This window comes from Strix uralensis, chromosome 3 (assembly GCF_047716275.1).
Source record: "Strix uralensis isolate ZFMK-TIS-50842 chromosome 3, bStrUra1, whole genome shotgun sequence".
Lineage (NCBI taxonomy): Eukaryota > Metazoa > Chordata > Aves > Strigiformes > Strigidae > Strix > Strix uralensis.
In genome coordinates this window covers 66,551,115-66,576,434 of record NC_133974.1, presented here as the reverse complement: position 1 = coordinate 66,576,434, position 25,320 = coordinate 66,551,115, and the positions used below count along the sequence as shown (strand labels likewise).

At 40.5% G+C, this 25,320-nt stretch overlaps 1 protein-coding gene and 1 long non-coding RNA gene across 2 annotated transcripts; one reads left to right on the top strand and one right to left on the bottom strand.

The window, feature by feature from the left end:
- Positions 1 to 4,507: 4,507 nt before the first annotated feature.
- On the bottom strand, positions 4,508 to 12,401 carry CCDC28A (coiled-coil domain containing 28A). Its single transcript, XM_074862661.1, has 6 exons — positions 12,304 to 12,401; positions 11,215 to 11,405; positions 8,342 to 8,505; positions 7,202 to 7,356; positions 6,582 to 6,604; positions 4,508 to 5,525 (listed from the first exon to the last, which is right to left on the bottom strand). The coding sequence occupies exons 2-6, from the start codon at positions 11,370 to 11,372 to the stop codon at positions 5,471 to 5,473; spliced, it is 555 nt and encodes a 184-aa protein (XP_074718762.1). The 5' UTR covers positions 11,373 to 11,405; positions 12,304 to 12,401; the 3' UTR covers positions 4,508 to 5,470.
- A 358-nt stretch (positions 12,402 to 12,759) lies between these two features.
- On the top strand, positions 12,760 to 25,320 carry LOC141941805 (uncharacterized). The gene is made up of 3 exons (XR_012628426.1): positions 12,760 to 13,026; positions 15,969 to 16,100; positions 24,914 to 25,320. It is a non-coding gene; the product is annotated as an uncharacterized LOC141941805 (long non-coding RNA).

Genomic DNA, 25,320 nt, shown 5'->3' with positions numbered 1-25,320 from the left:
ACAGAAGTAATAATGTGTTCTGTTCTAACATGTTTTTCATTTGCTATTGAAGACCCAGCTTTTCTGGCAGAAAACCTAACTTCATTACCTAATAATGTGGGATTGCAGATTTATGAATTTAGGCAGTTCAGCCACTCTGTTTATTTTTATACCATGTTTTAGTGGGCTTGATGGCAGAGAAAGCCTTTTCCAAGTGCTGTTGTCATATGGGGAGCAGGGAGTTTAAAACCACACTTTTGATGTTTGTAGAGTACAAATTACTGGTAATCATTTTTCTTGCAAATCCACGCTTGGCATACTTTTATCTTCTCTCAAGGTAGATTTAGCCCAAGGGGCTACAACTTTGAAATGTGTGTGACAAAAATTAAGAAATGGCTATCAAGTTTTCCATTTCAGACTAGCAACCTCTTGAGTGCTAGGCTGCTTCGAGGGGACCACTGTCTTTTGTTTGTATGCCTTTTTGAATCCATGGCTGTAGGTTTAAATTACATCTGCTGAGGTGGTTTCATGAGCTTCTGAGAACAATTTTTTCAGGACAATCTGGAACTTAAAAGGCATTGCCTTGCCTTAGAAACCAAGTCTCCTGCCAATTTTAAATTTTAGTCACATTCTTAGGATAAAACCCTCATGGTTCCCGCTAAATTAAAGACATTGAATTTACAGTGCATCTGCTGCAAGTGCTTCTGGTGCAGGAGGCAACAATCACTGCTGCATCAGAAGGCAAAGATGTTTCAGCTGGTTAATTAGAATAAAGAGAGAAGTTGAGCTCCTCTACCAAGGTGTTTGTGCACCAAAATTCAAATCATGTGAGCACATATATTTGCATTTTTGATGCTGTTTCTTATGTGCCATATACTCTGTAACCCTTATCAATCATTGCATTCTGAGAGTTGATTTATATTTTGTGTTGAAATTATCTCCAGTAGTTTGAACGTCTAGAGCATTGTTCTTTAAAGAGTTACACAATCAGTTTTTCTGCTGCCAAGTTAAAAAAAAAAAAATCCTGCTTTTTCAAAAGCAAAGCTGAAAGGGTGTGATTTACAGTAGTATTTTTTTCCTGCAAACTTTCAACAGTTTTAAAGAAATTATAAGGTATAGCAATAGCAGCACATTCTTAAGAGCAAAGAAGCAAACATGCAACCAGTGTGAAGTCTTTCTAGGTTGGCACCTACAAATTTAAACATGCCAGCTGATGCAGCTTGTTCGCATCCACTGTAACAATCAGTAGCCTGTCACAACTCGCTGTGAGCCTGCTGAAGCCTATAACTGTGTTTAGATTGTTCTGCTTTATTGATACTGGTCTAACAAAAACATCTTCTCTCCATTTACAGTGCAGTTGTTACGTGGGGCCTGCTCTGATGTCTTGTTCCTGCTATTGGATGTTTTATGCTGCATGCTGGTTGGTGCTTCTGGGCAGTCAATCAAGGATTTGGTATGTACTCCATATTAAATATATGGTTTTTATAGTGAGTGGAGAGGGCTGTGATAAAGCCCATGTTTTGTGATGACAATAGTGAGATGCCCAAGGCATAGATCACTGACAGTGACTTCAATTATTTGTAATTAAAAAGGAATGTATTCCTTTTCTGTGTTAGTAATCCTGAACAGCCTCTTAACTCAGAACTTGGTGTCTGCATACAGAAAGAACTGATTTGTGTATGTGACATCTGACATGAAGCGCCAGATTCGATCGCATGAGGAGTGATGAAATGCAAGTACAGTTAGAACAACCCTAACACACAGTAAGCCTGCTGGTATCCTCATGTGCTTTGGTGTAGTCTAGGCCAAATTTGGCTGCCATCTTCATTTTTAAGAAGTGAGCTCTGTGCCCAGCTTTCCTGTGATAAACGAACTCCTTTCTAGAAGAACATACCCTCAAAGCACCTGTTACAGTAGTTGGTATTAACACAAGGGAATAGTTGGGGAGATTATCCACATGAAAACAGGAGTGTTGATTTCTCATAAGCAGCCTTTATGTGGACAAAGCATTCCCACATCTGCCTGTTGGGCTTATTGCCTTTTATGGGAAATATGTAATTCATTTTTATGTGAAAGATGCAAAAATCATGAACCTGTGTTTGAAGAAATGAAAGACAGACACTCAGTTCTCTACCTGCTTTGGGAAGGTGAGGAGAGTGAGGTAGCATTTTTAAATTTCTGTAATTATTAGAACTAAAAGTAAAAATACCTAATGTTTCAAGAGTTGAAGCATATGAAAAATGGCTAAGCATCACACACTGATGCTTCAGAATCCCTATATACGCCATGTTAAAGGTGAAATACTTTGAATGGCAATGTAACCATGATGAACTTGGGTTAATGGGGGTACTGAATAGGCATTAACAATCAATATCCACTACAAAATACAAAGAATGTGATGTAGTTGTGAAGTCTCAGTATGTTGTATGTGGTTTGTAAGACTCTAACGTGCCACTGAACTCCACAGCAAACACTCCTGGTTTCTTACAGATTGAACTGAATTTACAGGTCATGATCCAAATTTTGGTTGTAAAACACAACCTGCTGATCACTAACAGAATCAGGTCAGTAGGCCTTGATAAATTTATGTTTCTGTTTTTACACAAATGAGAATTTCAAGACACAACTCAGCATGTTTGTCAGTATTTGTATACATCAGTCACTTTTAATAACCTTACTGGGAAAAAAAAAATCAGTCCTTACCTATTTATGTTGAAACTTATTTTTAGAGTTCAGTATATTTTCTAAACAAAAGATGTCTGCCTTTAATAATTTGTCTTGCTGTTTTTGAGGAAAGGGGCAGTTAGTTTGATACTACTGATTCTCATCTCTTCCAAATCCTCTTTTCTTAGATGCTTTCCTTTCCTATTAGCTTTTGTTCCTGATTTTCTTTTTTAGTTCATTGCAGTTCCACAGATGCCTCTTGGAGTGAGGTAATCTAGATCAGTGACACAGGAAAGAGCATCTTCTTTCAAACCCTGTATCCATTTATCAGTGTGAGTTTAGGCCAGGAAGCATTCAATGTTAATACACTTTTATCTCCATAAACAACTCTTCGGGAAACAAGATAACAGAGAAGGAGCTCATTTTCTGCAGCCACTTAACGTACTTTTAGAATTACAAAATACAATAGATTTTTCTTCTCTTCCTGCGAGAGCCCAGAAATGTGATTAGTTTAATACCACATAAAGAAGCTCGGTCTCTCAAAGATCTTGCTACAAAATTTTCTTGTATAAATCCAAAAGATAATGAGCATATGCCATTAATGGATTAGGTGAGAGATGCAAATATTTATCTAGCAGGAGATAATTTTAATTTCTTAATTATTTGCAATTAAGGGATTGTGTGAAAGATGCAAATATTTATCCAGAAGGATATAATTTTAATGTCTTAATTATTTGCAATTAATGCATTCTTTGTGACTTGTGATTGCCTGTGGGCTTAAGGTGGTTGAAGAAAAAGGTGCTAATTCTTGTATAATTCTAAACAGCTGCTTCAGAAAGGTATTTCTGTATCTTGAATTATGCGTTACGTACTTGCATAAATTGCTACAGAAATGTAAGAGATCAAGACCTCCAACAGACCACGCATTTGTAAGTTACTTGAATTGTGTTTGAAGTCATAAGCCTAAGCAGTTAGATAACAGAGCCCAAAAAGGAAGAAAGAATTCTATTGTTGAATCACGTAAACTGTGAAAACTACTGGTTAAAAGTGTGTTTTGGGAGCAGGTTGCTTTACAGCACTGCACTGGCAGTAAGGGGACAGGGAGGGTATCGCTCTCCCGAATCACGGTGAGCTGCCAGAATGTCATTTTGCCTGTATAAATACAGCTCTACTAGTGACTCTTGACACCATAACTTGCCTCACACCTTTAGACACCTTGAGGCATGAAGCTGAAACGTGCTTTTTTGCTTGATGTTCACAAGTGTGCACAGAAACAAGGCCATAGTGCTGACAGTGAGAGGTTACTGTGCAGAAAAGGGTAATTCCCCAGTTATTGGCTAAAGAGTGAGAAAAACCCAACCACCTTGGCTTCATTTTGTGAGGAGCACGTTGTATTCTAGATCTCTGAAGTTGTCTTTGGATCTCACAACGTGACAGGTATGTACCCAGCACCAGACTGGGACCTCGAGGTCCTTTTACCAGCTTGCAAAACTTCTAGGAAATCTCAACGATGAAGGAGATAAATCATGTAAGGAACAAGAACATCCTAAAGGAAAAGCCCAGCTGGGATCCCTACTGGTTCATTAATCCCTGAGACTTGCCCTGTAGGTGAGGCAGGGAATAAGGTGTTTTGAGGTGGAATTTGTAGCCAGAGCACAGGGTGGTGTTTAAGGGACCTTGGTGTCCCCAGCAGCAGTGTGCAGGCTTGGCGCTGTGTGTGATTCCAAAAGGAGCCCGAGCTAACGGAATCCACAACTGCGCCTTGCGGCTGGAGAAGCATCTTCTCCAAAGCTGCTGAACAACTGGCTGCTCCTGTTCCCCAGGCACGTGCCCACTCCGGGCAGATGAAAGCTTCATGCTCAAGTAGGAGGATAAAGATTTTATTCCTTGTGCAGCAAGTATACACAATACAGAATCTGAATGTATTACCTAAAAACTGAATATAAAATAAATCTAGAACCAAAGGCATAGTTTGATGGACCAGGATAGAAATTTTGGATCTAAACCCAGCCTGACGTTACACTAATATAGAATTTTTTTTCTCTGACTGTGAACACAAAGATGATACCAATTAATACCAGACTATTTATAACATAGGGATGACTACACAATTGCATATACCGGATTTATTGAACAACAACTATTTACCCAGTTTTGGAATTTCACAATACTTAATCAAATTATGTGGATGCTACCATGCAGGCTAGTTCTAATTTAGTGAATTTCATAATTATTCATGGTGATGGAAAAAAGTAAACTCTGCAAACATTCAGACCATGCAAGAACTCTTATCTTCTTAACACAGCTGAACAGATAGCAACTTCTCTAAATGAAACATATATTTAAAATACTTTATTAACAATAAATTAGTCTGTGGCATCACTGATCAACAAAATAGTGAAGATATTGTGTGCAGATTGTCTGTATACTGATCAGAAAGGCAACATCATTGCTACCTTCATAAAAACTGGAGAAGTGCTAATGACCTTACATACATATATCGTTTTCTCAACCACATGAACAACACTGAGTGGAAGAAATGTACTTCCAAGCTTCCCCAGTTTTTCTTTTAAATAAGGCAATAATAAAAGAATAGCAACATAATAGCCTACTTCAAACTCTAGATACTGAGTCCTGACATAATGCAGTGCTCAAAGAGGAATGTGCAAAAATAAACACTTGGATTTGCACTTTGATTCTTCATTGTGTGAAATTAAAAAAACCTCAACAAACCAAACACCACAAAACCGCAACTGTTCCAGATTCCACTGTCAGGAAAAACAAAAGAAAAGCTTCTGGGAGAATCCAAATTGACAAAGCTGTTCTTTCAGCCTGTGGCACCATTTGGAATATCTTGAGCATCTGCTAAATGTAGTTTTTGACTGAAGCAAACGATTAAGGAATATTATTTTCACATATAGGTAAGTATACACAAGATAGCAGTGTTACATGAACCTGTGCTTAGTCCAGTGATGGATACGCACCCAGCCAGACGAATTCAGGTCTATGAAGTCCTATGCTAGTTCTCAACTGGTCAATTACTCTTCCTTGATGAGACTTAAGCATTACACACCTCCAGAACTAGCTGGCAGATCAAGGGGGATGGTAGATTATTTTTATCACTATTATGTGATATTATTACCATATTCTGTTTGTGTTTTTTATGAGCCTGAACCTTCAACAGCTTTCCCCAGACACAGAGAATGTATGTACCAGCGCGGTATCTGAAGTCCCAAACCAGTCCCACCTTCCTCAATGCACACAAATGATGTGTAACATCAGAGATAACTAGACTGCAGTCTAAACTGAATGCAACACTCCTCAACTGTGTCCTTAGCTTTTAATGATGTAAAAGACAAGCTAAGACATTCAGCTTTATCTTCTTCTGGGGACTAAGAGCACACATTTGTTCAGTTACCAAAGCTGAAGTATTTGACTCAACCATAGTCTGACCCTAGAAATAAAAAATTAGGTCAGTCCTCTGTTCACAGTAAAATCAGTGATAAACAGCTGCACATATTTCTAGAAAAAACTAAAAGGTAATAGGATTCACTTATCAATGGGACAGAACACTTCTGAATGCTATAGAAGGAATATTCCTATGTACGTTTGTTCCAGAACGTCTCAGCAAGATGCATGCAGGAAGACCCTGCTTCTGCGGGGCTTTGCCACTGACTGTCACCACGTTGTCTGAAGCAGAACATGCTAGCTAAACACATCACTGTATGAAAAAACAGCCTGCAATTAAAAGTGTTGAGATCCAGTCATTTATGTATTTAAAGAACTTACAGTTCACGCTGTATTACAATACTAATTTAAAAGGAAGGGCATTACTGAAGCGATTTGACTCCTGTAAAGACACCAGTTACTGGGGAAATACACTGTAATTTGATTACAGTTAATAATAATGCAAAATAGACATTTAAGGAAAAGGATACATGGATGAGTTCAGTTCTTCTAGCTGTAATATAAATGCAGAAAGTATCAGAAATGGCATTTCAGTCAAATAAATGCAACAGTTGTGCTGATGTGATGAAATAAATCCATTAAAACAATGGAAGAAATCACTTAACAGTTTGGGCTGAAATGTATGATGTCATTACAAAAAGCAAAGCAAACCTGCACTGAATTCTACACCAACAGAGCTAAGTCCCAAATTAAGTTTAAATCTCCTGATCTCAGGAAATTTAAAGAAATTTGAACAGTTTTGTTTTTTTATAGAAATACACTAGAGGAAGGAGAAATTTGGAAATGTAGAATACACCGATCTAAATTCCTTGTTATGTGTGGTCTTCCCCAGATGTAGGAGGATGGACCGCAGGCCTACATCCTTGGACAGTTTACAGCTAGACTGCTGCACGCACCCGAACAAGTAGTAGCAGCCTATAAAAAAAAGAAACCAAGCTACTGTGTATTCTCAAAACTGAGATGAGGGCAGGGCTTACGTCTCGGGTCATTACACAACTATGTTCTCAACTGTAAATCTCTGCCTGCCCAGTAGTGGTGTTTTCCTGAGCTGTGGGCAAAGTTCCGTGTGTTCTGCCTTCCCCGTACTTACATCTGAGAGCAGCCTATCCAGGTTGGAGTCACTGGCTAGTTTTCTTTTATCTTCAGGGAGTTCTTCCAGCTCGCCATAGAGCTCCAGATTGAGGCGAGCAAGTTTCTCCTGCATGCTCCGCACATGCTCCATCTGCTCTATGGAACACTCATTTCCTAAAACGATGAGCAACAGTTCTAGATAAAGAAACCAGCCAGCAAATAAAGGTGTGAAGATGCAGCTTTTTACATCAGAGAAGAGGCATTTAAACATCAAATTTACAAGTTAATTTGCTTTCTCAATGATTTCTCCCTGTTTCACTACTGAAGTTTCTGTCATCCTATCTGGTGCTATGTTGTGCTGAACTTACAATAACTACTGAATGTCTTAACTGGTTTTTAGAATATACTTTTTCTTTTTTTCTATACTCCTGAATTTCTCTCCGATTGAAGATGACCCTTGTTTTTAACTTTAAATATGATCACAATAAACCTTCTTTCTAATTTTATTTAATCTTGTGGGTTTCTTTCTCGTAACTGATGCTTTATATAGGACAGACTTTTCAGGTTCTCTTGTAAAATCAGTGTGGAATTAATGTGACATGCTGACCTAACAGTAAGCTTGCAAAAGCACACATGCACCTTTTTACTTAGTACAGAGAAAAAAAAGGAAACAGAAGAGTGTCATGTTTTTTCTGAAACTTCCATCAATGGTGAAGAATAGTAAAATGCTAAGACAGGACAGTAAGCTGGGTAAAATGCAACTTGCATTGGATTCCATAAAAGTTGTTACTAATGGTCTAAAGTGTTACTAAAGCAAAATCAGGTGCTAAATACAGTTACTTCTTCTTATTCCTATACTGTCATCAATAAGTGGCTTTAAACTTGGTATCTTAAATCCATAAGCCAAGGTACTGCCTTTGGTAAGCCATGCTGGAAGGAACAATGAAACGGCACTTGAATCATCTCCCACCAAAGACAACTTTACAGTAGGACTATAATGTAAAAATGCAGTAAGAGGGATTAATTACATTAAACTTCATTTCATATGGCAGAGTCCAGTATGACAAACTGGCAGTCTGTCCATACAGCGCACTGGTTGGCAAATGTTACCATCATATAGCTATAATAACTATTGTATACAGACAATTGATGCACTTACCAAATGCTTGAAGTTTGCCAGAGTGGAAGTCATTCAGGAGACTCAGAAGTCCCCTTTCCATTTCCTGCACGTCAGATACATCTGTGAGAAAAGAATGCTGGATTGGTGCTGCCTGTGCCCCTTTTGCTTCACCCCCTGGAGGTTTGGCTTTCTCTTTTATTACACTGGAAAAAAAAAAATAAAAAGATTACTTCTTGCTTTCACTTTCACTGAGAATCCGAAATGTAAGAGAAATGTACCTCTGGGCTTTGAAAATTAAATGGAAAATTTCAATTGCTCTTTTTAAGTTAAAAAATGGACCACCGATTTGTCTTAAGAATAAAGAACATCATCACTGTCTTGACAGTTTGATACTGCAAAATGAAGGATTCCAACAATCTGTTTTCCTACTAATACTGGGAAACATCAGTGGTGCACACATATGTAGCGGCCATCTTCATAATCTAAAGAGGACCATTACCCAGCAATGACACATGGGGCATTATCTACATAAAAAAGCATCTGCAAACTCTTTAAACCAGAAAGAAAAATCCTCAATAATCAAACACTCCTGTTGTCACAAACACCGACAGACTGCAGCCAGTCTGGAAAAGAACTTGTTATAACCTATGCAGGAAGGTGATCTTGTCTCCAGGTAAATTTTGCTAGAGCTCTTCCTTCCCACCTTCAACTAACATCCCAATTTTGTAAAATTCACTCTCAAAAGCAATCTCCCAGTACTCTAACACATACCAAATGGAACTAGTCTGTGCCCAAACAAACGTTAAATGTGCTAAAAGTTCTCTATAGCCCCCTCTGCAACAAAACCACCAAAATTCCTGGATCCCATACATTTTTCTCTGGACATAAAATTTATTGAGAGCACCATGTGCCCATAGAAACTACATGGATGAAAATGAATAATCATAAATCCAAATGAACATGCAATCGATAGGGAAGCTAAACACACAATTACCAGTGCGAAGCAGCATATTCCATCTCTGACCCAGAGACAGACAGACTGCATCCTAACCTAATACAACTCAGCTAAGGGCCTGTTTTCATCCCTGATTTGCCCATCCATGCGTGCACGCAGCCTTTCTCCCACACTGGCATGGCTGCTTCTGCAGCCTCATGGTGAGTCTGTTCAGAACCTGATTCAGTGAAAAATTTTGAGCCTAAAAATTAAAATTTAGCATACTATGGGATATTTTAAAAAATCACAGCCTTAGTAAAGAGGCTTTATTTAATTAGTGAAGATAATAAAAGGTTTACAGCACAGTAAGCCCCACCCTTCCCTTGAATACTCCCATGTTCTGCAAGTCATAAATTCTCTTTCGTATGTGAAATAATCATTATTTTTACAGCCTAACAGCTTCTGTAGCCTATAAACATCGTACAGACTACATAGTCTACAGGCTGGAACAACTAACAATCCAACAATTATCATATCTGGTTCAACTCAGAGGAAAACGTCTCAATTTAGGTTTAACTTTTAGCTATTTCTGCTTCAATTTCAGACTTAAAGAAAGGTTTATATGCCAGAAAAGTCATCAACTTTTTCTACCTGTATCTGAAGTTTAATACACTATATTATCACTCCTGGAAAACTTACTTCATTAGATTCTTGCAGATGAAGTGATGAAATTAATTAAATATTCCTACTCCACTATCCTTAACAGCAGTTCATCCTCACATTGTCATGTCAATTACCACTCCTGCTTGGAAAGTTTGAGAAATTGTCTGTATTATCACTGTTTGGTAAGCTTGACTTAACAATTGAGCAAGAATTTCCTTTTCCAAAACTTAAAGCAAAAAAGGACATTTTCCTCTCTAGCCAATATTGTGGGCTACAAGAAATTAATTTCTAGCACATTCCAGAATAGTGTTGAGACTGAAGTAAACTGTACAGTCAGCTGCAGAAACCACCGATTTCTAGCACGTTAGTATTTATTATTATTTCCCTCAAAATCTCAAATCCCTCAGAAAAAACACATTTTCCCTGAAAAATAATGTATAGACTTCACACAGCAGCAATTCATTATTTATCAGGTCAGTACTGAATCCTTCAAACAGACTGTCTGTGCTAATGATGACAGTTCAGTATTGAATCTTGAGCTAATAGTTACACGTCAATAAACTCAGCTGCCTCTCTCTAGCTAACATTTCACTTTAATATCCCTCTTCACTCATTTATCTACTGTACCTGCCATGGCCAAGGAATATATTTTCTAACATGCAGGAAAATTAACATTGTCAAACTGAAATAGATGTATCATCAATAACCACAAACTACTCCAAAATGGTACTTTCTGAAGAGCCGAATGCCTCTCTCTGCGCATAAGTATGGCCTGGGAGCTACTGCTGCCCCCACTGATAGGTTCCCAAACAAAAAACACCCGGAAATTCCAGTTCTAGCTCATCCTGTGCAATTTATGTCCTTCATTTCCTGCCCTACTTATCAGTTCCAACCTTGCAGTCATGGAATATTTTATTTGTTCCTCACAGCTGTACATCTAAGGCTCTGCTATCTCCCATACGATGCCCACATTTGCCATATTTGTCATATCACCCAACTCTAGTCCTTCACCAGTCACATCAGACTATCATCACTTCAGCTAAATTGTTACCAGTATGAGTCTACAGCATTGTGTAACATTTTATAAAGCTTATAAAAAGAGTATCGAGCACCTCCCTTTTCTGTAAAATAACCATCATATTGCATGAAACACAAACCGCTTTGCTAAATAAGACATCATCAAGAATTTTCACAAGACTGAAGCCCTTTCTTTTCATTCTGTCCCAACCAGTTTAAACAACCTTTAGACTTTCCGAGCATTGGCAGGTTTCTGGCTCTCACTTCCATTGAGCTTGCTAGACACTCCCAAGCTTACCGTTTTAACTTTGGTTTCTGTACTGCAGGCTGTGGTGCAGGATTTGAAAAGGCTGTACTTTTACTGACTGGCACAGAGTTCTTCTTGGAGTTAGCAACCTGAGCAGGGTGGCTGGTAGATGATTTGGGGCTCCTCCTCTTGATTTTCCTTTCTTCCATTTCTTCCTATTTACTGCATCTAGACTAATTGTCCTCCAAAGGGAAGAAGAAAAAGTAAGAGACATTCAGTAAAATTGGCATTTACAATAAAAGCAAGGGAAAAAACAGGTCACAGTGCATGGAAATACAGCTGTATAGCTTCTTCAAAGATGAGCTGTCACTCATTTCTTCAAACAAGAGAATCCAGTTTTCAGGAGAAGCTGCCTGGGCCTGCCTGAGCAGCAGAACAAGGAGGAATTAAGATCTGCATCAGTTTCAGTCAAGAGGTACCTCAAAATGATCTCAAGCTTTGCATCCCATGGATTATTGCTAGAAAACACCACACCATGACTACTCAAGTCCACACCAATCAAAATACTGAGAAACAATGGTGGCATGAGGATGCTGTGATCGTCCTTGCCAAACAACCTCCTCTAAAGGGAGTGGCAACGGCCTTGTCAAAACTCAGCTAATGCCGAGTTATTATTGCTATTATATATGCTGTTGATGGGTACTATCCAATAATATATACGCTAGATTGCTGCTATTATACATGATGTTGGGTGCTACCTAATAATCTCGCCTGGGGAAACGCCTCCTCCGAAATCCACCACCCCGCGGCGGCGGTGGAGGGTCCTGTGGGCACAGGGATGTAATCCCCAGGGCGCCATCGCTGACCCACTGAGGGCCGCTGCCCGCCACCTCCCGGAGCAACGACCCCTGCCCTTGGGCACAGGCAGCCCCTGCTACGTGTCGCCATTTTATTAGCACGGAGACTTGGGACGCCGCCCGTCACTCCGGGGACAGGAGGTGGTGGAGGAGGAGGAGGAGAAGGCAAACCACCCTCCCCCCGACCCCTCACCAACCGCCGTCCCCTCCCCCCCGGCGTACGTTAAACGGCCGCGGCGCGCAGGCCCCGCCCCCGCCGGCCCCGCCCCCGGCCGCCCGCTACCTGTGGGGAGGCCCCGCCCCCGGAGCCGCGCGCGGACCCCCCCGGCCTCGCCGGCTCTCACCCCTCCCCCAGGGAAGCGGCGGGCCCGGCCCGGCGCGCGGGTCACGTGACTGCGATTTGGGGCGGAGCGGCCCGGCTGCCCTGCGAGATGCATTGTGGGAGCCCCGCCCCCTGCCGGCGGCCGTACTCCCCTGACTGGCAGGGCGACTACCGTTCCCAGAATCCCCCGCGGCAAGAGGGCGGCCGGCTGGGAACGCGCGCGGGGCCCTTCCCTGCGCATGCGCGAGATCCGCACGTCCTCCCGCCCTCCGCCCCGCCCCGCCCCGCGCGCGCCTTCCCGGGCGGAGCCGGAGCAGCCGTTAACGGCTGAAAGGGGCGGGGCTGCCTCCTGCGGCGCCCTGAGGGACCGGCGGGGGCCTCTGTTATCACAGCTGCCTCCGAGGCGGGCAGCTGGCGTTGGCCGCGGTGTCTGACAGGGCAGGAGCCCTCTGCTGCGGGCCCTCCAGTTCGTGCATGCGTGTCAGGCTCGTCACGGAGGCGTTGCTGGCCCTGCTAGAAATGCCGGTGAAACAACGAATTCCAAAGCTCTAAAATGTGGAAAACGGAAGGAGAGCAGCATGGTTAGAGAAGGCGTTGTGCCTCCTCGTCAGTAGGGGGACTTCTGGAGTTCTGTCTTCGTCACCTACAGAGCTGCAGAAGCTCGGACGTGAGCGGGTTTTGCAGGTTTGAAGCTTTAGTTTGGTGCGAGACAGCTTCTCGCCAATGGCAGCCCGTGTACTCCAGGTGGCAGCATCACTTCGCCCTCTGGAGATCTTTAAGTCTCGGCAGCTCTTTATCTTTCCCTTCCCGGCCGTTGGGCTCGCTATTCAGAAGTAGTAGGGGTAACAGGTCCGGCAGACAGGGGGGACCCACTTCTGTGTCATACAGCTTCATCCCCGTGACAGATCTTCCGGGGGGGTTATTGATCCAAGTTAAATGAGGGGGACCCTGCTGCCATGTTGTTTGATGCAGCTGTCTTTTCCAACCTTGATTCCAGCCTTGCAGGAACTTAATTTTCAAGGCAGGCAATATTAGCAGGGTGTACCTACCTAATCTTAGTAATTAATAAGTTCAGCCCCCGCTCCCAGTCTATTTCCTCGCTATTGTAGAGGAACTCAAACAATTGCATTTCTGGTCATCACTTGTCTCTTCAGTGCTCCCTGTCACTGATGGCTTTGTGGACTTGAATGCTTGGCACATCTTTCCTAGCTATGGCTGGTAGCTCAAGGCGATTTTCCCCCATGTGACAGTAGTTTGTTGTCTAGAGAGATGAACTTGTGCACTATCTGTACAATTTGTCTGCCAGCTTGAATTTCTTCTACTTGCAATGAGATCTTAGTTTTTACCTGAGAAACATGTTCATAACTGTATGTTTTCTGATTAAAACTCTCAGACATTATTTACACACCAGCTGTGAAGGGTAGTATAATCCACATCACCCAGAGCAAAAACATCAGCCAAAAGCTTTACTGGTGTTTGCAAGGGTATGTCTTAATATAAAGCTATCGCATTGTCCTAACAGGTGTGCAGCTAGGATGCACCCCTACCTCTGTCTAGACCTTACATGATACCAAAACCCCTGGTTCTCCAGTTGTACCATGATCCCGAACATTCTCATGGATCTTGAATTAGACCCAAGGGACTGTTAGCTGTAACAGTACCTCATCAAGATTTCCGTGGGACATTGCAGTTGTGAGACTCGGTGGCCACTTTGTGTCCAAAAAGGGGTGCTGTCAAAGGGAGATTGCATTTGCATGACTCCCAGGTGAAGGACAGGGACTGAACGTCCACTGAAGGTCACTCTGCGTTGAAAGTAATTCCTTGCAGCAGGACAGAGCTTGGGTCTGAGGAGCTGGATCAGTTCTGATACATTGCGAACAGTAGTGTTACAAGAGATCTGTACCAGTGATACACTGACAGTTCACTTAGGGGAATAAACAATCTAAGGGCAGCTACAAGTCTCACAGCAAAAACACGCCAGTAAGAAAGCAAACTCTGTAACATTGGAGATACATTAAACAAAAAGGTGGTGTTGCAAGACTTAAGGGACAGGTAGAGAAGCAGAATCAGTTGTTTACCAACTTTTTGATTCTTTAATACAAAAGACTTCTGATACCTAGTTTGGCATGCATTCCAGGGAAACAAGAGCTAGCAAAATTCACACAGGCTGTAAGCCAGTCACAAATTTTCAGCCATAGGGCTGCCCAAGTAGAATCCTCATTCACACACATACATACGTGTATGTGTGTATGTGTATATATATATATATATATGGGGGGGCCTACAAAAACTGGAAAGATAAGATTTACAGACAGATTTGGATAGATATTTAGGAGATTTTTATGAGATAAATACTGTTTCTGCAGGGTAAGTTCAGAAATGTTCATGTTCATTCTGCTCAGTTCTCACATGCTATACAAGCAAGTAAATGTACCCACCTTGCAGTTTGTATATAGAGGTGTGGTTTGTTTTTTCCCCTGTGATTAATGGTGTTCTGTGCGTGCAGAATAAAGCAAAGAGGTTTGACAGTTAGGACAGAAGGTGGCTAGGTATCCTTTGTTTCTACCAAAGCAGTTGAAATAGAATGTCTTATGGGCTGTTTTTAAATAAAGGGGAAATCTTTCTATCATTAATATAAGCATTTTTAAAATAAAATTACTTTTATATTCAGAAATCAGTTGGATTCCACAGTCAACCCTGCTTCAGTTTGGTCTCTCAGTATGAGGGATCAAGTACACTAACTTAGTTACTCATAAAAGCAGTGTGTGATTTCCCTGGGACACCCCAGAAAAGTCGTACAATCAATTCTAGCATGCAGGTAATGTTTTGCTCCAAGTACATTTCTTATCATTGTACACTACATGGCATTAGAATTATTATGAAAATGTCTCTATTACTTCTATATCTGATTTAGCAGTGCCTACAAGGGCAGATAATTGTGAAAGCATCAGACTTTATTGTATGTTTTCACAGTGAAAGTAATTTTGTAGTGAGTAATTAATTTCTTATAAAAGATAATAGTAAGTTAAGAGCAAAGAATCAAAGGTAGCATCATCTTGATTTGATACTACAAATCCTATTGCAGGTAACACCGTTGCCTATAATCAAATAAAGCTATCATACAGTCACCAGGGGAAAAAAAAAAAAAAAAAGTGTGTCTTGGATTATCTCCATTTAGTGAGCTTTTGCATAATTTTGTATTGTGGTAATGATTCACAGTTCAGAAAATGCTTTTTTCTTCCTTTGTAAGGCTTTTTTCTGACAACACCATCAAGCATGACAGTGGTAGCATTTGTGTATACTTGTTGCTCCAAGGGTAACAGTGTTTTAGTAGTAACAATATTATTAAAGAAGCAAATTTAAAAGTTAATTCAATCTGATTTTATTTACATGTATATCTCCTTACAAACTAGAGGCCCACCTTTGAAGATGCTTTGAAGAAGAACTTCAAAGAAGCTAGTCTGTACTTTGTATTGAGATATGCATGCAAATAAAATCAGATTCTTCTTTCTGAAAACCCTATTCAGTTAATGTGAGATGGCAAGTCTATTCTAAAGGCTTCCAAGACAGTGATGAAAGCATCTTATTCTTTAGCTTCTATAATTAATCTCACATGTATTTCACAGGGTGGCACCTTGTACTCATGGAAGCATGACATTGCTGCAGCATCACCTTCTGAAAAAGAGCGTAGTGTGGGACATACCAGTTCATATGAAGTAAAGTACTTATATCTGGTTTATGACTAGCAGCATAACAAGGTGCGTGTGTATCTATCAGCCAGCTAAATGTGCAGAACAGTGCAGCAAAGTTGAGATGATATAACGAAAATTAATTAACATTGGATTAATATGGATGTAGAATTGTGTGGGTTAGGCACGTGTGTATTCTGCTTTACGAATGATGACAGATATGCCCTCAAGAAATGTCCCTGAAAACGTGTCAACATGTATTCTTAGATTGTATTTCTCACTGTATATATACACAGACTATGATTTGGCTATCTAAGTGAAGGAATAGAAGCATATATAAATATTTAAACTTCTATATTATTAATGATCAGTTTCTGTGTCTCTAGCATGAGTAGTCCATTGAAGTCAGCACTATTACACATGAAGGCAAGCAGTTTAAAACCTCCACCGGTATTATGTGTGCATCCAGTGTCGGCTTACTGCAAAAGATCAATTCTTGGTTAGCTACCAAAACATTAAATATGTGACCTGCTCAAAACCAAAACAAATCTTTTGCCAGAAAGTGGATGTTGAATAAACTTCCTCCTCAGGCCAGCAGCATGGTGATTGAGGGGAAGAAGGAGAGCAGAAGGGACTTGCTGAATCACCCGAAAAGCATAATCTTTTCGGTTACACCTAAGCCTGCCTCTGAAGTAGGAAGGCTGCTCAAAGCTTTTCCCTTCGGTTTGCCTCAGTTTCCTACCGTACACAAACCTCTTTAGCTCCTTGCTAATGTCCTCCTGGGACTTTCTTGGCCAGTTTTGTTACAGCCTTCCTCACTTCTGGAGGTGTCTACTCTCGTCATGCCCCAGTTCCTTCTCTTTGTCTAAGTATATCTTTGGTTCTCCTCTCCAGCCCTGCTTTGGCCCCTTGCTTTTATGGTCCCTGAAAGACTGAGATGGTCTCCCTAGGACCTAGGAGATCCCTGGGGATGAAGGCTGATTCTTCCTATCATGGGAGCTTTGATGAATTCTACCAACTATAAAGACATCTCTGCTGGTCAGAGCGAACATCCATACAGCCCAGTGTCCTAACTCCAAAGCAGTCAATTGCAGATGCCTCAAAAAAACTGTAAGAAGCTGGCAAATGGGATGCCACTTCTGAATACTTTCCAGTCTCGGACACGTTTGTAGTTCAGATGCAGTTTCTGTGCACACAGCAATGTTATGTTGCAGTCACCCCAAGAACTAGGCCTCTAGGGCCTGAATAGCCCTGACCAGTCCCACCTGGGACCCCACTACCCTGCTACCCATAGGCGCAGGAGCCCCATTTTAGCTCAGCCTGGGCTTTCAATCCCTGCCTAAGGTAAGGGTCTCCAGCTCTCTCTTCAGCTCATGGATGGACCTCTGGGATGTATGCTGTTGGCTCAAGGAAAAAAAAAAAGCCACCTGATTTCTTTGTATGCCTGGAAAACTGTTGAAATAATATTATTAACATGTCCACTAGTTAGTCTGGATTTCATATTCACAGTATCATGGAAATAATAGTGGTTGGAAAGCACCTCTTGAGGTCATAGCATCATGAGATAGTTCAGGTTGGAAGGGGCATCATGAGGTCTCCAAGTGAAAGAAGTAGGGTCAACTGTGTGCTCAGATCAGGTTGCCCAGGGCTTTATCCAGCCTATCTTGAAAACCTTCAAGGATGAAGACAGCACAAATGTCCCATAGCACAACCTCCCGCTCAGAGCAGGGCTGCTGCCACATCAGCTCAGCTGTAGCTTTGTCTGGCCAGGCCTTGAAACCATCAAGAATGGAGATTCCACCACCCCTACAGATAACTTGTTCCAGTACTGCATTACAGTCCTAGTGATGAAGTTTTTCCTTATACAATTTTTAGTTATATAAAAACATGCTAATATTCTATATGTGTTCAACAGATATAGAGGCTATTGTACAGTTACATCTGCTTTCCTCTAAATATTTGTTTTAAATATTTGTAACATGCATTAAGATCCTCCAAGGAAAAAGCACTTTGGAGCTGCACATGAGTTGTTTTGATAACCCTGATACTCCAGCTGGAAGAGGAAAAAGTCTATCATGGGCTCTGCCAGGACACTCAGTATTTCGGGTATAGTCCCAAACCTAATAGAATTTTTCAGATTCTGTCAGGGATGGAAAGCTAAGATTAGCGAGAAATGCATTGGTAGTTCACTAGTGTATAATGCATTCACCTTCAGAATTATTTCAAAACATTTTCCATGGTTTTAGATGCTGGCATGTTGTAAAAAGAGCAGAGTTTTCTGAAGGATAAGGCTGTGAGTCACGTCACTTAAAGGAAATGTTGTGGAGGGAAAGCAAGGAGGGAAGAGACTTTACGCAGGATGATTTGTCTGGTTTAAGGCCAGAGGGCAACTGAGCACCAGGCAGCTGTTCACTCCCCCCTTCCCCCATCCCACGCTGGGAAGGAGAAAAAATGAATCAAAAGGCTCAGGAATGGAGATAAGACCAGGGAGGGGTCGCTCACCCATTAACGGTCACAGGCAAAAGACAGGCTCGTTAAGGGAAGAAAAAGGACATCACTTTAATTCAAACACTAACAACAACACTTAATAGGCAGAATGCGACAGTGAGAAGCGTTACCATATCTTAAAAACACCTCTCCCCACCCCTCCCTTCTTCCCCAGGCTCAGCTTTTGTTTTCAATATCTCTACCTCCTCCTCCTGTGGCACAGGGGCAGGGGAGCAGGGGGTGCAGTCAGTCCGCAGCTTCTTCCTGCAAGGTAGCGGGTGGGGGGAAGCACTCTTCTGCATTCTTCCCCTGGCTCCACGTGGCGTCCCTCTCACAGGAGACAGCCCTGCACAAACTTTTTCTGCATTCTTCTCAAAATGCTCCGGTGTGGGTCACCCCCACGTGTTGCACTCCTCCCAGCGCTGAACTATAACAGTGGGGGCTTCTTCCCGCAGAGTCCCAGGGGTCCTCCATAGGCCACAGGCAAATCTCTGCTCCTCCGGTGACTCCCATGGGCGGCAGGAGGGCGGCCCTGCCATCTCACCATGAGATACCGGGGGGGTCTCTGCTCTGGTGCACCTCCCACCCTTCCTCCTCTTTCCTTCCACTGACCTCGGTGTTCGCATCAGTGTCCGTCTCGTAACTCCTCCTCACCGTTCCCCCAACCCCGTCGCTAATTGGCTCGGCCTTGGCCAGAGGCGGGTCCGACTTGGAGCCGGAGGAGCTTTCAAGAAGCTTCTTAGACGGAATTACTGCTGTAGCCCCCCTCCCCCGCTACCAAAAACCCCGCCACACAAACCCAGCACAACTGCTAATCTCGATCTCTTACCATTGTCTTGCTTGGATAGTGCTTGTTCATATGATAAAATACATTATAATAACATTATTCCATCTACCAAACTGTTTTACTAATTTTATCATAAATAACCTTTCTCACCATCATATGACCTATTGATAGACTTGAGAAAAGGGTTGGATCATATGGCACTGCTCCTTCAAATGCTCACATGCATGTTCAATGGTAGGCAATGATTAATTTCATATGTTGCTTTTAAAATAAATCAAAATAAACCTTGCGCAAATCCTTCATCCTTGGGAAGCCTGCTGAATTATTTTTGCAGGTACTCATTGAGCTACTCACTGTAAATGTAACGATGTTTACAATCACTCTAAGAATCACTCTATGATGGAATTCTGTAAATATCTAACATGATATTTGCAGAATTCCATCAAGGTCAGCAAAACTGAACCCTTGTGAACCAAAGTGGGAAGTAAATTCTAGAAACAAGACCAGATCAGAAATCACACGACAAAAGACTTTTCTTCTGCACATCTGGGGATGTTTTAATGCAGAGTATGGTTTCTGATGGATATTATGGAAATAATATGTGGAAAGGATTGTTGCATTTTATTTAACCTTAAATTTGTAACACCTGTTCTTGGCAGGCACCTGCTCTTTTCTCCTTTTAAATATTTAAATATTGAATAATGTTTATGATTAATTTAGTACAACAAGATAGAACATGCAGCTCATGTCACAAAGAACCAAGGTGCATCTTTTGTTTTCTGTAGCCTGCTTTTTAAACTGCTCAGTAATTTATCACTAGAGGACCATAATGGAGGAAGACCTTGCAAAAAAAAAAAAAAAAAGTCTTAAGGTAGCAATTGAAATAAAATACTTGCTCAGTTGTTTTACTAGTTTGGCTAAATGCCTACAAAAATTGTTTTATTTTCTTTGCCAGTGTTTACACTTAATGTCACTATTCACATTCTCTCTATGAAATGCCACTGAACAGTATTCCTAGTACAGAGTAACCCAGGCATGCCAGGGAAGTTCCAGTAAATACAGTTTAACTTTTCAAAGCAATTTCAGCCTCACCTCTAGTGTGCACAAACATGGGCTTGTGGACATAATCACCTGCACACACCTCTGAATTTTCAGTCATGGTTAAGAATCCCAGTGGTGCAAAACTCTACAAACTCAGGGAGCAAATAAAGTCAATTCCTACCACAAAGATCACACAACAGATGGATACAAGACAAAAGAGGAAAAGAAACAAAGGAAATAACTGGACAATATGGATCTACATGAACAACCATGATTTAAGCACAGCAGCAACCTAATTTTTGTCAAAGATTCTGTTGGCATCATGAATTTGTAGCTTACAGAAAAGAATCTGTAGGTGAATTTTGTTGATGGATCCTTTGGCTTAAAAGAAAACCAAGCAAACTTAGAATTTTCTTCTTGAGCCACACAATACAAAACTAACTTGAATATAATTTTTTTTAATGGCAAACTCCATATGCAAAATTATAGGCCTCATTTGGAAACTTTGATTCAACTCGAGAAAATCCAGTAATTTTCCTAAAGTAAAAAGATTTGTGAAGATTATGCCTGCAAAGAACTGTGAAGGCAAGCAGGTAGACTTCTTTTATTGAATGTGCTAAGAGCATGAAATATAGCTCTGATAGTTACAGTTATAGAAATAAAATTATATTATAGAAATACATAGTTATATCCTAGAAATATAACTCATATTGTTATCTTAATATCAAAATAGGACAGTGAGTTATTTGCAGTCTGCAATTTTTCCTGGTCACATTTGTAGTTGGCCTTAAGTCACTTCTTTCTGTTGCTTGGGAAATTTAATTCCCTTCCCCTTCTATAGCTTGGTGGCTCAGTATAAATACAACTGCTACGATGTTTTAAAAGCATCAAGTGACTGGTTTCTTCCAGGCTAGAACATATATTGCTGAGAAGTTCCACTGACTACGTGTCTGTTCTCCTAAACAGACATTGGAAAGCGTGTTTGTAATTTCAGACTCTGTTTTGTTAGATATATACAAATGGAGAACTAAAACCAAACAAAAATCCATTCCCTAAAGAGAATAAACGTACACAGAAATATATATACAGAAAACTGTTTGTAAGCAATGCATATGCTAAACGGTATACTAGAGTTTTCTTTTTAATATGATTTTACCCTAGTAACTCTAATTAGCAAAGGAAAAGTTAAATATTTGAAGTATTTTCCTTTGCATTGGATATACTAAAAAGAAATAGCAGCAAGAGGTCTCAGGTCCAAACAGGACACCTGTGACTGTGTGCATCGTGTTCCTGTAGAATAAAGAGGACCTTTGTAGCAAAATGTTTAAGACTTAAATATATGATGGAATACAGTGGCATGTGAGTAGCACTGTTTCACAGAAGGCAATTGTATATAACCTAATAGTTAATTATAGTCTGGTACAGTAGGTATTAGTGAGAAGACTTCTATTTTAAGATTTTCTTACATTAATCTTAATAGAATAACAGGTTTAAATGAGACCCCCTTATCAAAGTATATTTAAAAAGCAACTACAGGGAAAGCATAGTAAAAAGTTATAGACTTCGGTGGAAAATAACTGACTATATGCATTTACAAGTTTTGTGTGGATCACAATAACTATATTAATTCAAAACTGCAGTTATAACTGTCATTAAATACAAAGCACAGAAAAATCAACACATTAAAGAAGCAAAGTGGCATCACTGTGTGACTGTTTTTTGGTTTTGCTTGGTGTTTTGTTTTTGTTTTTCCTGTATATGCACAATGGCAGATTAAATTTGCAAACTTTTGGAAACAGACAATAAGGAGTCTCAAATATAGTTAGTGCTTTTTTTTTCTTCTAAATAAGCTCTTCCTGAAATAGGAAATAGGCTGAAATTCTTTACACTTTCTTTCACCCTAATTTTAAGAAAAACTAAACAGAACTTTTTTAGCTGTATTTCACTGTAGTTAATAGTTGATTCCTATGCTATTAAGCAAAATGTTTATATGCTTTTTTCTTGAACTAACTAAAAACTGATTTTGCTAGAAATGCTTAAAACTCGGCATATTCATAGTCCTCTAAGGAATCCGTACTCTGCCAAGTCTGAAAACACTTGGAACGGAAAGAAGGTCTGAGTAAATCTTGCACACTGTGCTACATTTTTTTTACTGATTTATGAACAAGACGCTGATGCTTAACTTGTACAGTTTGTCTGATCTATGCAATGACATAAACACAGCTGCATTTATTACAGTGATTGCATAATCACATATTTGGTGCCCACAAACTTTTGGGAATATTCAGAGAGCAGTATGTGCTAAAAATCCTAATTTCCTTTACTTTCTCTAATATCATTCTCAGTTTATTTAAAATTTCATAAAAGGTTTTGTTTGTGTAAGTTAGAAATTTTAACAGTGATGTTTCTGCAACACCAGTAATTCAAATCATCTACACTGGTTGTAAAGCAGTGGTGCCACCACTGCAGGTCTCAGAAACTACAAATGTGCCAGCTGTCACAGGTATCGCTTTGAGTTTCCTAATTTGGGGGTGTATATAGATCCTCAACTGTTACTCCATGTAGTGCAGACTTTCTAGATAGCCATAAAAAAGCTTTTCCCTTACTGTCAGCCTTCCAAATTGTTATTTTGGAACTTGAAAATATTTTATTAGACTTTATTTATTAACAATACGCCAGTCTCTGAGACTGACTGGGTATATAAACACAATCACTGAGCTTTGTAGGATGAACACATTGGTTCTCATCCCAACACATCATCAGGTAGATGAAATTATGCAGAGGAACATAAACAAGGCAGCCAGAGACCTTTAATGACCTACCACAGTGGTAGATTTTTCCGAAATGAATATTTTTAAGTCAGCTTAAAGCCAAAGGAATTTTTTCTGGCATTCTGTAAATACCCAAAACACAGATAGCATACTAAATATATTTAGGAAATATTTTGTCTTTTATTGAAATCTGAAAATTTCTCTACAAAAATGGAGAGGTGAGTTTAGACAGTGGTGGAGTCAGCTGCAGATTGCTGTACACCACCACTGTATAATTTCACCAGCAACTGGTTCATCCATGGTGGAGATCACAGTGACAAACCATGCTCACTCGCGAGGAAGAGAATGGGGAAATCTGCATTGGTTGATAGATGGTTTATCACGCTCTGCGTTTTTTCAGTGACCAAAGCCTGTATTTTATTTATTATGAGGCAGAAGCTGCCGCAAGGTATCAAAAATCATTTGTGACTGATTGGCGTGCCATCCATCTGCGTGCATCAACTGAAACAAACCAGGGTGGCATATTTTTTAAAAAGTGTTACATATACAGTTTAAACAAGTACCTTGCTGTAGCTGTAGTGACTGATGGTGGGAAGCTAACACCTAGGGAGAAGCTGAGCTCTGCTTTAGTGACCAGCACAGTCTGCACATTTGGGAAGCAATTTAAGAGGCTCCCATCCATTGGATGTATTATTTGCCCCAAGTCTTGAGGCATTCATTTGAGAAGATAATCAGCCTTATGAAGAGAATACAATTTCAAGTCTTAACTGAATTGTTTTTCAAACTGTTTCAGGGTTTTTTTGTTACAATATTTAGTTAATGAATCAAAATGTAAACTGTGTAATTACTTCAAAGGAGACCACATATAACACAATTAGAGAAGACATAAATGTGGTCGGTGTCTTAGATAAATAAAAATTTCATATGGAATTTACAAAAGCTTTCAACACAAACTGTTCTCATTAAAGCTAGGGACAGCAACAAAAGACTTTGCTCAGCATTTATGAAGTCTCCATATGTTGAGTCTGATTTTCAGCTGATAATTCTTCCAACCTTTGTTTTTCCAGATGAAGGTTTTCTTTCACAAATAATGACACCCATATTCCTGTCCTACAGTCTCTTGCTGTATGCATACCTGTAGCTATGGAACTCAGTAACAATGAATAATTAGATTAGTTTTATATTTGATATAAGGAAGAAATTCTTCACTGTGAGGGTGGTGAGGCAGTGGAACAAGTTGCTCAGAGAAGTGGTGGATGCCCCCTCCCTGGAAGTGTTCCAGGCCAGGTTGGACAGGGCTTTGAGTGACCTGATCTAGCAGAAGGTGTCCCTGCCCATGGCAGGGAGGTTGAAACTAGATGAACTTTAAAAGCCCCTTCCAACCCAAACCATTCTGTGATTCTGTGATTCCATGATATTTAGATGGCTTAAGACCTTGTGAAGCAGAAACCTACTTTATCAACTAGAAAAAGAATGTAGCAGAAGTTTTTTCTGCCACAGAAAAAGTGCAAGTGAGGAATGCACTTTGTTAAAGATGCAGAAACGCCTCAACCAAATGAAGAAAATTGGTATGGTATGGCAGCTCCAGGAGTAGTATTACTGATCCATTGAGATGTTGTCTCTCAGTCCTACACTGCCCTGGTGACTGGCAGCCTTCTCTTTGCACTGTAGTCCACTGAACACAAGGACCAAAAGTCTCTGATGATCACTATGTGCTTTGAGCTGGGAGGGGGCTGTAATGCTATGGTCATGTTGTCATAGACTCTATGATCTCTCACATGTGTTTCTATTTACAGCCTAGATTTTTCTCTCACTGTTCTGCTCCCCTGAGAATGATCCAACATACTGCTGTGTCTTGAAGTGCAGAGAGTACATCTTCCTGCAATTTCTTCACAGCACGTCAGCTGCCTCATTTCATGCAGCAGAGCTGCTTCTACACTGAGGACTTCAGATGATTGCAGAGCAAACTACAGACCATGCATCTGTGAGCAGGAATGGAAGGAAGGAAGCAGGGGTGGAAGAGCTCCTCTTTTAGTGGCAAAGAGCTGTTACGCCTGGTTGGTGTGTTGTTGAATCATATCCTTAGGCCATCACAACTACCGCTTCCTCCACAATGTCATTCCTACTGCAGTTAGCTTTGATTATTCCATTGCACCATTGCTAGCATGGCTTTTATCCAAAGACAACTGTGTGAAGATAGAAA

What these genes read in the sequence shown, in the direction of transcription:
- CCDC28A (XM_074862661.1), bottom strand. Translation starts at nt 11,372, where the DNA reads ATGGAAGAAAGGAAAATCAAGAGGAGGAGCCCCAAATCATCTACCAGC. An exon ending in TGGCAAACTTCAAGCATTTG is followed by an intron (nt 7,357 to 8,341) that starts GTAAGTGCATCA and finishes TCATCGTTTTAG; the next exon opens with GAAATGAGTGTTCCATAGAG. An exon ending in TGGATAGGCTGCTCTCAGAT is followed by an intron (nt 6,605 to 7,201) that starts GTAAGTACGGGG and finishes TTTATATTACAG; the next exon opens with CTAGAAGAACTGAACTCATC.